General features: G+C 37.9%; 1 protein-coding gene across 1 annotated transcript; it reads left to right on the top strand.

Annotated features, from left to right (window-relative positions):
- Window positions 1-6,913: 6,913 nt before the first annotated feature.
- Window positions 6,914-8,722, top strand: LOC140159527 (G-protein coupled receptor GRL101-like). Its single transcript, XM_072183017.1, has one exon. It carries the CDS (start codon window positions 6,914-6,916, stop codon window positions 8,720-8,722), a length of 1,809 nt encoding a protein of 602 aa, XP_072039118.1.
- Window positions 8,723-13,633: the final 4,911 nt, after the last annotated feature.

The raw sequence follows: 13,633 nt of genomic DNA, 5'->3' as shown, positions 1-13,633 counted from the left end.
TTCAATCGTTATTGTTTATAGAGTGATAAAGAATAGTTTAACAACAAATCATTTATGTATAAAATATCTTTTTAATAATTCTGCACGTCATATACCTAAACCCGGAATCTTCCCTATCTTTGACACTCCCGAATTAATTTACACTATTTTATACTCCTCCATAACATGGCGGACTATCATGCATTCTCTTTAAGTTTGATTATGGCTATTTACAGAACAGAGGTTTACGAGAATATCCTCCCGGATTTGTTACATTACATTCTTAACATTGAATGTTGTGCTCCATAGAACATAATAACCAACATGCTATGTTTATTACCATGTGATACTATACGGTACATGCTATAACTATAATTGGATGCCAATAATAAACCTTACACCAATGAAATAAACACTTTGTAGTTGAATTTACACGTCTGTTTTTTAAGGTTTTATCTATGCAAGTACAGTACAAACATTAATTAACTACCGTATTTCAGTTTGTATCCACACACCACCGTAGAAGACATGACCTTAATCTTCCACACAGGGATTGTGAATTTTAAATAGGGTTATCTGAATCGGCAACTCCATTTGAAATCTACACACTCTATTAGCCTCCTCTGTGTTTTAGATTTGCATAAACGTAAAATAATAATAATATCATCTAAAGAAATTATAGCTTCTTTCAATCAGAAGATGTTCTATCAAGCAAGCACAAACAATTTTTATTAGATAGCAAAGTGTCTATGTAAAACTTTTTTCACTAGATAGAATTTGTCCCAGTAAAGCGATTTTCATTTGATAGCAAATACGGTATAATGTTCACTGTGTCACTGTAAACCTCAGTAGATACCAATGTGTGCCTGTAAAGCTATCTTCAGTATAATAGCAATACGGTATGTGCATTTATAGCTATCTTCAGTTGATAGCAATGTGTGCATTTAAAGATATCTTCAGTAGAAAGCATATTGATATGTGTCTGTACAGCTAATTTCAGTAGACAGCAATGTGTGTGTAAAAATCAGATAGCACCGTGTCCCTGTATGTAAAGCTATAATCAGTAGATAGCAATGTATGCCTGGAAAGCTATCTTCAGTAGACAGCAATGTGTGCATGTAAAGCTATATTTAGTAGATAGCAACGTGTGTCTGTAAAGTTATCTTCAGTAGATAGCAATGTATGCTTGGAAAGCTCTCTTCGGTAGATGTGAACATTTAAACATATTTCAGTAGATAGCAATGTGTTCCTTTAAATCTATTTTCAATAGATAGCAATGTATGCATTTAAATCTATTGTCAGTATATAGCAATGTGTGCCTTTAAAGCTATCTTCTATAGATAGCAATGTGTGTATTTAAAGCTAGATATCAGTAGATATCTTCAGTAGATATTAATTTGTGCATTTAAAGCCATCTTCAGTAGATAGCAATATGTGCATTTAAAGACATTTTCAGTAGATAGCAATGTGTGCCTGGAAAGCTATCTTCAGTAGATAGCATTGTGTTCCTTTAAATCTATCTTCAATAGATAGCAATAAAGCTAGATATGCATTTAAATCTATTGTCAGTATATGAAGAGCTTTGTTGCAAAACCCCTTACATCCACTTTTGACTTTTTGAGAAAAACAGCTTTTTTTAATTGTGCAATTATTACTTGTTCGATTTGATTCAATTTGGGATTGGATAAAGTGTTGATGAATAGAAACTAAAAGAATAGGGTTGGGACAATTTTCAAGGCTTCCTATTTATTTTATTATTTCTTGTATATCGCACCTTTTGTGGATGTAAGGGGTTTTGCAACAAAATAAATTTACCCCTTTTCTAGAAACCACCTTTGCAATCAAATTTGAGCCCATTTGTTTGCACTACATTATGTAACTTGACTAATGCTTTAAAAATCAAAAGAAAAATTGAAATATCTCATTTACTTTTTTAATTATGAATTTTTAATTAAATTCGGGAATATGGCATTTTTTGGGGATTTCCGAAGCTACACCTTTTGTTAATTAAAATGATTTTTTCAAACATAGTGACCCAAAAACAGTTCCTTTTGGTTTTAATAGGTAAAGAACATTCCAGGCTACCATTATACATCAAAAAATTAAAACAAAACAATTCTATATTCATTTTAAGTTCAGATTTCCGGAAATTCCCTAAGATTTCCCAAACGGGAAATATGCGATAACTCCGGAAGGGAAGGTAGTATGAAGGTCAAACAACCACCAAAATGTGTATTTTTACCCACACTATAATATTATGCCAATAACTCAATTTGGCCAAAAGTGGATGTAAGGGGTTTTGAAACGAAGCTCTTCATATAGCAATGTGTGCCTTTAAAGCTATCTTCTATAGATAGCAATGTGTGTATTTAAAGCTAGATTCAGTAGATAGCAATTTGTGCATTTAAAGCCATCTTCAGTAGATAGCAATAGGTGCATTTAAAGACATCTTCAGTAGATAGCAATGTGTGTCTGGAAAGCTATCTTCAGTAGATAGCAATGTGTTCCTTTAAATCTATCTTCAATATATTGCAATGTGTGTCGTGTATTTAAAGTTATTGTCAATACATTGCAATGTGTGCATTTAAGCCATCTTCAATAGATAGCAATATGTGCATTTAAAGCTATCTTCAGTAGATAGCAATATGTGCATTTAAACCTATCTTCAGTAGATAGCAATATGTGCATGGAATTGTTACCTACCCACGTCGGTCAAGCAGGTATCCTGCTAGGATGCTGAATGACCTGGATTTTGCTGATGATATTGCCCTGTTGGAATCTTCTATAGCCCGGGCCCAGTCACAACTTACTAGGACTGCAACAGCAGCAGCAGATCTAGGCCTTGTCATCAGCGCACCTAAGACAGAATATATGACTGCAAACTTTAACGCCCAGCCAGCACTTGAAGTCTATGGTAGTACCATCAACCATGTCACAGACTTCAAGTACTTGGGTTCCAAGATGGGCTCTAGTGTTGGAGACCTAAAAAGAAGAAAAGCACTAGCCTGGGCCGCTTTCTGGAAACTGGAACGCCTTTGGAGAAGCACATCCCTGCCAATCGGAACTAAAATCAAGCTGTTTGAGACAACTTGTGTCACTATGGGTAACCACCAAGGACATGGAAAACAAGATCAATGCCTTTGCAACATCTTGCTACAGAGTCATGTTAAACATCAAGCGTGTGGATCGGATCCCAAATGAAACCATCTACAACCTGACCAACACCACTCCACTGGTTGCCAGAGTCAAGATTCATCAACTCAAATTTCTCGGCCATATACTGCGTCTTGAAGATGACGAGCCTGTGAAAGAATATACCCTTTATATTCCACCACATGGGAAGAGGAAACCGGGACGGCCGCGGACACTGTCCTTACAGTATGTACAGCACCTCCTGGGAGATACTGAAGGGATGCTGCAGCCAAACAAAATTGTTTCGCTTGCCCAAGATCGCAACAGTTGGCTCCGCAGCCGACTGATGATGATGATGATGTGCATGTAAAGCTATCTTCAGTAGATAGCAATATGTGCATTTAAAGCTATCTTTAGTAGATAGCAATGTGTTCCTTTAAAGCTATCTTCAGTAGATAGCAATATGTGCCTGGAAAGCTATCTTCAGTAGATAGCAATATGTCCCTGTAAAGCTATCTTCAGTAGATAGCAATGTGTGCCTGTAAAGCTATCTTCAGTAGATAGCAATATGTGCCTGGAAAGCTATCTTCAGTAGATAGCAATGTGTGCCTGTAAAGCTAGCTTCAGTAGATAGAGATGTGTGTATTTAAAGCTATCTTCAGTAGATAGCAATGTGTGCCTGTAAAGCTAGCTTCAGTAGATAGAGATGTGTGTATTTAAAGCTATCTTCAGTAGATAGCAATTGTGCCTGAAAAGCTATCTCCAGTAGATAGCAATGTGCTCATTTAATGCTATCTTCAGCAGATAGTAGTGTGTCCTGCTGATTAAGAATGATATTGCAGATTCTCAATTCCCATCTCCTTGTATCCCCTTGTCATCACTTTGTGTATTTTACTCCCTGTCCTTATTTTGTACCTATCTTTCACCATCTACAAAAACAGTGTAGATGAAGGTACAAAATAAGGACGAAAAAAAATATACAAAGTAAAGACACATTGTCTTCATTTTTTCACAAGCAATTAAAGAGAAAACAACAAATTTGATGTCAAACAGTGAACTTATTTGCATCGCAATTTCTTAGAGAACTATGTTGAAAAATGGAATAAAGCAGTGGGGTCCTCTATAGCACGTCGCAAATGGATTTTGTGTTGAGCATGGAAATCTCAAGGTTTTGTGTTCGGGGGCCTTGAACATTTGCAACGAATTTTGAGTTTGGGGTCTCAAAATTTCTAATGTTTATGCGCGGGTGCTTATGGGGATGGGGTAACAAAACATCCAAAAACATTTCTTATTTGTATTAATTTTTTTATTCAAGGTATAATTGTCAAATTCAGCTCAGCTCAGTATTTCGATTAAATTCGATTTTAATTAATAGGATACAGCGTGTCACACTTGTTAAGGTCTTTGATTTTGGTGCAAGTGGTCCCGGGTTCAAATCTCCGTAGGACCAAAATAAAAATAAAACTGCGCTCTCCACGTTGCTCATCTGGAAAAGGATAAGGAGGGGCAGATGACCCATGATAATAAAGGCAAGCAGGGGGTCCCAGAGCCCGATTGTTGGTTACACTTGCCTGTTCCTGTAAGTGGTCCCGGGTTCAAATCTCCGTAGGACCAAAATAAAAATAAAACTGCGCTCTCCACGTTGCTCATCTGGAAAAGGATAAGGAGGGGCAGATGACCCATGATAATAAAGACCTCGTTGCAGTCGGTTAGCCCGATTGTTGGTTACACTTGCCTGTTCCTGTAAGTGGTCCCGGGTTCAAATCTCCGTAGGACCAAAATAAAAATAAAACTGCGCTCTCCACGTTGCTCATCTGGAAAAGGATAAGGAGGGGCAGATGACCCATGATAATAAAGACCTCGTTGCAGTCGGTTAGCCCGATTGTTGGTTACACTTGCCTGTTCCTGTAAAAATGACCCGACCAGTTATCTACGGCGACCCACTTCACCAGGTCACTTGTGTCTGAACATAGTTTAGTCAGCTTGATCTCCTAGATTTCAGTTGTTAATGCCTATATACTTGACATCAAAATTAAAAAAGAATTAAAAAAAAAATCACAAATTGTTAGGTGATGACCTTTATTAATAGTGTTGAGGCATAATTTCATTGAATTCTAAAGTAAAAATTTATTTCTGCATACCATACAAGGTTGAGCAAGAAATCCTATTGCATTATATTTTCCACGTTCGCCAGCTAAAAATCTGATTTTGTAAATTTTTTCATCTGATTGACATCCAAGAAAGGAGGTATATGTAAGTAAAATGAATTCGCTATGGATTCCGTTTCGTGATTGGTCAAAGTCACGTTAACCACCGACGGAATTATTCAGTAATGCAAAGTATAGCGAGTATAGCAAACAGAACGCGTTACGGCTTCTTCACGTTTGGATCGGCCTATTGAATTTCCCATATAATTTGCTCTGAAGTTATCGATGTGTACAGATTTAAAAATCAAAAATAAACATTGGATGAAACTGTTCGATATTGTAAAAAAGAGACTGTTCATTGGTAACATATCATTACTTCGGGATCATTACAAAATATCTATTCAGATATTTCTTTGGTAAATTGTCAGACTAAGAAACATCAAGTTCCTTATGAAATATCCAATCTGAAGTGACGATGAAAAGACTTGGATTTGCCGTAGCATTTACGATTGCTGTTCTATATCTTAATACACTTTTACAAAATGCAACTATAGCTAATTTGGTAGTGTCACCATTGTGGAACACAAGTGGCGATGACTCCGAACACTGCGCATTATATTCCGACAATCCGCACCAAACCGCTAGTTTGTATGGCGATCCGTCGTATATTTGCAGTCTTCGGGTATCGACGAATTTGGCGACGTTGGTTCAAATCCCGGGGAATCTGACTGAGGACTATTTACTATACAGAAAACGCAATGGTTTATTGGCAGAATGTTCTAATAAGGTTGCAGTCATTCGTGGAGACCACGACTTGTGCAGTACCGTCATACATCACAAAGACACCCAGTTGCATCTGCAGGGTAATATCAGTGTTGTAATCAGTGAAGTGTTGTCCCATGCTTCTGATACCACGAAATGTCCCGCTAAAGACCAAAGTAATTCTTACGTAAATCAGACATTGCCGGGTTGTAATGTAAGTGAATATAGTGACGTGATTACATGCGGTGATCCTAGCAATTTATTGTGTGGCCTCTCATTCCCCTCGAAATGCAATTCTACGCTAAGCTTTAGAGAGGTATCCCTAAGGTGCGCAGTGGCGGATAAAATTTATCACGAAAGCGTGTTGATAGTCTATCCAATTCCTCTCATTGCGTTAGATATCAGTGAGAATAACCTAGTTGAAATTGAACGCGGTTCATTCGCAAACTTTCACCGATTAGAACATCTTAATCTTAGTTATAATCGAATGCAGGAATTACACTCGGGTGTATTCGATGGTCTGATAAATTTAGCCAACCTCTCTCTGAAAGACACATGTTTAGCAGCTTTAGAATCTGCTGTGTTTGACGAATTAGACGCCATATCTTACCTTGATCTCAGTTATAATGAGATAAATACACTACCATCGGATGTATTTCGTAATTTAGAAAATCTGACAGACTTAAGGCTGCGTGATAACAAACTGACCACTCTAGAAATGTTTATTCCGAGGTTTAAAGAAATTGCAATTTCTAAGACTAGACGCAAATCAAATAGTGATATTACCATCAGGTGTGTTCGATGATTTAGTTAGTTTGAAATCTCTTAATCTTTCGCAAAATAAACTGGAAAATTTAAATAAAGATGTCTTTCAAAATCTAACTAACTTGACCATGTTGCGTTTGTATGACAACAAATTACAGAACTTAGATACCGGTACATTTCGTGTTTTGAAAAAATTAAAAAAACTTTGGCTATTTCGTAACCAATTGCTTAGTGTAGAAGTTGGTACCTTTGCCGGTTTAAAACATCTAGAAGCTCTAACTTTCAGCCACAATAACCTAATAAGAGTGCCATCTGGCTTGTTTGAAGATCTAGGCTCTTTAGATTATCTAAGTCTAGCTGATAACAAAGTTGAATACCTACCACCTGATATCTTTATAGGTATGATAGTTTTGAGAAGACTTCATTTAGAGATGAACAAGTTGCGTTACCTGGAAAGGCAATTGCTAATTGATTTGAGAAAATTGAATACTTTAATATTATATGATAACCAGTTAAAACGTATCGATTTTGATATATTTTCAAGCACACCAAATCTCGCTCACTTGGATCTGGCAGACAATTTACTAGAAATAGTACCAGATTTAGGCGGCTTAGAAAAATTAAATTTTGTACATCTGAATGGCAACGAATTGCGTGATGTAACGCCCGAAGCGTTTACTGAAATGCAGATAGATGTATACATGTTTGCCGAACAACATGAGATCTGTGAATGTTATGTGCCATTTGGAGTAAATTGCAGCGCTTCATCCATGAGATCTCCGTACCTTACATGCGATAGATTATTATCCGATAGGGTCCTGGTAGGCATGATGTGGCTTATTGGGCTTAACGCACTTGGTGGAAATGCTTTTGTGTTGTTCCACAAAAACAACCAAAAAAATAAAGTTCAATCCTTTCTGTATAGCAACTTAGCACTGTCTGATTTACTTATGGGTTTGTACATGATACTGATTGCAATTGCTGATATCTACTTTGGAGACACTTTTCCTATGCGAGCTGAGACCTGGAGAACTGGTATTACCTGCAAGTTTGCAGGAGCGCTGTCGATCGTATCAAGCGAATCGTCGGTTTTCTTCGTGACGCTTATAAGTATAGATCGTTTCATCAGCGTGAAATATCCACGCTCTAAAATCAAATTGGGACTCAAGTCAACCAAAGTTACAGCAGCTTTGATTTGGATGTTTTCAATAACATTAGGCACGGTCCCATCATTTCTAGCCGGGAAGAACCTGAACTTTTATGACAATTCACATGTTTGCATCGGCCTACCGTTGACATTATATGAATCGTACACAACACACGTTGTTTCAAAAACGTTTTCTATTGAATACAGAACAATCAAAGTCGATATATCACGATCAGAGCCTAGTGGCAAACAAGTCGGGATGTATTTTTCAAGTGCAATTTTCCTTGGTCTTAACTTGTGTTGTTATCTACTGATAGTGGTGTGCTACGCGAGTATCATACGAACAGTATATGTGTCTTCAAAACGGGCAGGCTTGGACAGAGAGATGAAAACACAGATTCGATTGACTCTTAAAGTTGCAGCGATCGTTGCCACGGATTTCATGTGCTGGTCCCCGATCATCATACTCGGGATCTTGGTTCAAACCAAGGTACTGACTCTGCCTCCGGCAGTATTCGCGTGGTCTGTGACATTCATATTACCTATAAATTCAGCCATAAACCCGTATTTGTACACAATTGCTGATGCTATAAGCACCCGTCGGAAACGGAAGGAGAATCTTAGTTTAGAAAGCAGACCACACCCGGGGTCTCACTCTCGGGATGATGTACCCAGGACTAGACCGCGTGAAATGCCATCGCGAACGAGTGGTGTGGAATTGGCAAATGATGAAGCTGCTCCTTTACCGAATATACCTGATAGTCTCGAAATAGCCGAATCGAACATATGAAATTATTATATTACTACAGCAAACATAGTGTTTACTGTTTTAACACTGACATGAATAAACACGAAATAAAGTCTTATGACGAACATTTTTATTAGTCTCAAGCTTAAAACGTATAGGCTAGATCTAATAGTAATCTAATTGTGATCATGTTAATAATGTAAGAAACTAATCATTGAAATGTATAAATGTGTGCACATTATTTCGACGTAAACATCTAGGTAAACTATCACAGCATGTATGTTGCAGTGGATTCGTAATATTGTATCACCAAATATAATCATTTGCACAATAATCATGATAAGCTACGATATGTTTGTTTGTAAAATATTGTCACAAATATGTTTTGAATGACTATAATGATGCTCGGGCAAGCTGACATATAATAAATTGAGAGAGAGCCGAAAAAATGAGGACTCTGTGGGGTTTGAACCCCGGGCCTCACGATTACCGATTGAGAGTTTTACCACTGGACTACCGGGGTTCACGCGTAATCTCGGGGGTAATCTCACCTGATTGTAGTCTCTCTCATGTATCTTAGCCGCCAACTATGTATATTAAATAAGGAAAAAAGGCGGCGGCTTATATATTTCACCCAAGCAAGGGGTAAGACAATGCGAGACACAATAATATATGCGAAGATCATAAATAAATGATGTAAGCCCAAGAAATAAAGTTACCGTTTGTTCTTTTCTTTTATGTTTAGTCTGACTGTATGGCTGTCAATAACGAAAATGTCATCAAGTTTCCCACTTGGGGAGGGTAAAATGGGGGGAGGGGACATTTTTGGCAATCCAAAATGGGGAAAGGGATTTTTGGCAGGTCAAAGAGGAGGGGGAGCAAACGATGTTTGAAGCACTCATACTGCAGTTACTGTCCGTTTTCCTATACACAATGCACAGAGCTCTCACAATTCACGAGTGACCTCTACAAGTAGTGTATGTTAGAAGTATAGGCAATTGCCTAGTTAACGCCGCTGTGTGAAAAATAACCGGCCAATATTTAAAGTATTCTCTGCAATATACTATAATATACCGTAAACGTTCGCCTAATGGCGCTATGGAGTTTATAGAAATGAGAGAGCGCCCTCCCTGTAAAAGCCCACTATCATCACTGAAAATTAAGGGCGCGTGTAGTTAAAGCGTGAAACCTATCGACACATTCAATTATGACCAAGGTCAAACAACGATATCCATGATAATGCGGTAATCATTCAGCGTGTTTATAGTGAATATACCGCATTTTGAGTATACCGTATACGATAATCCTTGTATACATGTATACAAGGTGAAACTGGTGAAATATGGGACAAACGTGGAATTAATTCGCGCGAAGCGCTAAAAATGGCATTTTGTGGGTAAAATAACCACATATGAGGTTAATTTTGACAGAAACCAATACACAGGCGTCAATATGGGGGGGGGGGGTGATTATATCGACCATCCCCTCGGCAAAATATTGGGGGATTTATCCTCCAACTCCCCTCCCCCGATCTACCTCTCTCTCCTTCTCACCCTCTTCCTTTCTTTTTTTTTTGCGCTAAAATGGATTTCCCCCCCCCCCCCCGAACTCCCCCGCCCCCGATCTACGCCTATGTAATTTAGAGCCCTGTGACTGCATCGCTCTTCTCCCCTTCTTCCTTTTTTGTCTTCCGCCCCTCCCCTACAATCTCGATCACCCATCAGCTTCTCCTCTTTTCATCTCTCGACCCTCCTTCACTACCTAAATTGGACCTGGCTTTTAAAATGGATATTCGTGATATTAAGGGAGGTGAAATGAGCGTGAACCTGGTTTGGAAGCAGAGGGAGTGTACCTGTAACAGACACAGCCACCAGAAAAGGACCAGCTCAGATCGCGCGCCAAATAAGTTTGCAGTCCAGAAATTTCATTTTTTTCTCAGCCTTGCAAAAAATATCCAGAGGTGGGAATCGAGCCCGGGACCTGTGTGTTGTAAAACTACTGCCAAGGGGGTGACACTAAATTCACGGTTGTTCTATTAGCAACGCAAAACCTATGAAAAATTCCGCTGGTTTACTATCTAGAAAGTGAGGCCAGTTATCGATCCGTTATGAATAATTCATGTTCGACCCCTTGGATCATGTTAATTGATATTGGCAAATAACAACGTTGTTAGTTTTGCGAACTTTGCCTGTTCAATGAGAGTATAGCGCGCCCCAATACATCTGGGCACAAACCAGGCGAAAACGATCCAGTTTAATGAAATGGCGGACGGATATTCCCATCGGGCACCAGTGATATGTTTTTTTCAAAGAAAGTCTACTAATTTGATATGAAATGACATTTTGCAATAGCAAAGTAAAAATTAGGACTTGCGGTCAATAATATGAAGGAAATACGTGACAGAGGCAAGGTGTGAAACACAAGTAGCATTTGAAGTTAAAATAACCTTTGATACCCGACCTGACCTTCCATAGCTTTCCATCATGGCGCCTTATTCGTTTTTATGTATTTCTATATGCTCTCAAGTAAAATAAAATACCAAACTGCACTAAGCAGACAGAATGTTACTTGGCTCCCAGCATGAATTATTGATTTTATACGGAGGTAAAGAAATACACAGTTGCCTGCAAGCCGTGCACCATACTCTAAATACTTCGGTAAATCTGAATAATGGTCACATGTAGACATATCACGTGTTCGGGAAATCACGTGGCAACATTTTAAGATTTCAGACTTGTTTACTAGTTAAATTGTCATTTGTACTATTGATTATTTATCTTCTTTGTTAATTAATATTAATTAATATATCTTTTAAATGCTGATAAATCGTGGTTGGCTGCCCATATTATATGTTAAATTCAATGTTTTATGAATATAATTCTACCACGCAGAGGGGGTCACACAGCATAATTTCACACTACACGATTTAGCTAGATTTGGAGCTCTGCATTTCAAATTCACGTCAATTTTAAAGTTTATACACTTAATATATTTAATATAATACTTATTTTTTTGTTATAACAAACTGGAACACCAAATATACTAGCTTATTACCTATACAGAAAGGGGATTTATACACATTCACTCAGCAATTTGACATGCCTGGCGCATCAAGACATTCTCTGTCTGGATAACATGACTGTCGCCCTCAATACGTCTGGGCGCAAATTTAAATAACAATACGCTATTTACATATGAATGCGGCTTCATGCTAATTTCTAGCGCCGCTTCCAGGCCTATTCCGTGCTACTGCGTTACCACTGAGCCAACTGACAATTAGCTATGAGAAGATTGATAGTAATCCTTGATATTGCTGAATAGAATAAATCAATACTGATAGGTCTATTTATCTAATATACGATGCTATTCAAATTGGCCTATAAACTAGGAATATGATGTGAAATGACAATCAATTGATCAATCAATCAAGTTGTCAAGTTATCAACAATCAATAATAAACCGACGTAGGCCTATTACTAACTAGGCCTACTAACTAATATACCAAATAAATAAAATCAATAAATAAGTCAGTAAATAAATAAATAGGCATATGCTTAAATAAATAAATAAATACATAATGCAGAATGCAGTTAGTATTTTAGTTGCAAAATTCCAAACATTCTATTCACACATTCTATTATAATTTTCTGCTATACACGCAAAGGACCTGTACCTTTAAAATGTCCGCGCCTAATCAATAATGAGTCTTTCACCATGCTCACACACCATGATAAACTATTGTATCCCTGTACAGTATTATCCAAGGAGGTTAGATATAGAAAGGAGATGAAATAGATTACGTAACGCATTGAAATCTTGTGCCGATTTGAAATCTGACAAGCTATTCATCGAAAGGTACCTTTTGTTTGGGACAAAGGGCTTCCACCATTAAATCGGTAAGCTGACCCGACAGTGATATTAACGCTTTACCTAGCAGGTTAAGGTGGCTTTCCATTGCAAGGCCCATTACTTAGTGGGTGAGATTATGTGCTCACTGACCATGAAGCTGTGCAATTGATCAAAATAGACGAAGCAATGTTCGGCCTTGCAATTCCTTGAGCGTGGCCATAGGTTTGGGATATACTCAAAAAGTAGTGGTTAATGATTTTCTTATTAATATCAAAATGGCTCATGTGTTGTCCTGAAAGCAAAAGATTGCCATCCTCTCCTGTATATCTATACAATTTTCCATAAATAAAAGGCTAAGGAAAACTAAGATCAAAAGGGCTAAACACCACCACCAACAACAACATAGGCCTACATAAGTGTATTATAATGTAGCATGTGCACACATTTATCATGTTGTGGATGGTGAATCAAGCTGGTCCCTACACATTCCCAAATGAATGCAGTGACCAGCCGGTGTTCATTCAGCTGATTGGCTGAAGGAGGTTAGATTGCATGCAACAACCTTAAAAGTAGAGCATGTCTCTACCTTTTTGCCTGTTGCTTGGGGGATTAATTTGCCTGATGCTTGGGGGATTAATTCCTTGTAAATCCAAAATACACGGTGCAATCTTTTTCCAAGGTCTGTGCAACAGGCAATTGCATGGAAAATTGCATCGTGTAAACCGGCCTTAAGTGATCAAATGCGAGTCGCGTGAAAGCGCTTAATGGAATGAAAAGTACCTATTGTTATACATAAACCCAAGGGTGTGATTGAGTAGCCGTAAGCACGAAAGGCACACATTAGCCGCGAATGCATAGTTCGTTGTCACCCCACTGACATTAGGTGCTTCATTTAAATAAATTGAATGCGCCTGCTGAATGATTACACATCATGGCTGCCATGTCTATAATGGTATTAAACAAAGAGCTTTTAAATAGAAATAGAGTCGCAATAGATTATATAATCTTTTGTTCGTTTGATGCCGATTACAAGTTGCGACAGGCTATTCATAAAAGTGGTACCATTGTTTCGAATAAAGGGGTTCCGCCATTAAATTGGTTTTT

This window comes from Amphiura filiformis, chromosome 8, assembly GCF_039555335.1.
Source record: "Amphiura filiformis chromosome 8, Afil_fr2py, whole genome shotgun sequence".
Taxonomy (NCBI): Eukaryota; Metazoa; Echinodermata; class Ophiuroidea; order Amphilepidida; family Amphiuridae; genus Amphiura; species Amphiura filiformis.
The sequence above is the reverse complement of the archived record's forward strand: the minus strand, read 5'-3'. Positions and strand labels throughout refer to the sequence as shown.

What these genes read in the sequence shown, in the direction of transcription:
- LOC140159527 (XM_072183017.1), top strand. Translation starts at nt 6,914, where the DNA reads ATGTTGCGTTTGTATGACAACAAATTACAGAACTTAGATACCGGTACA.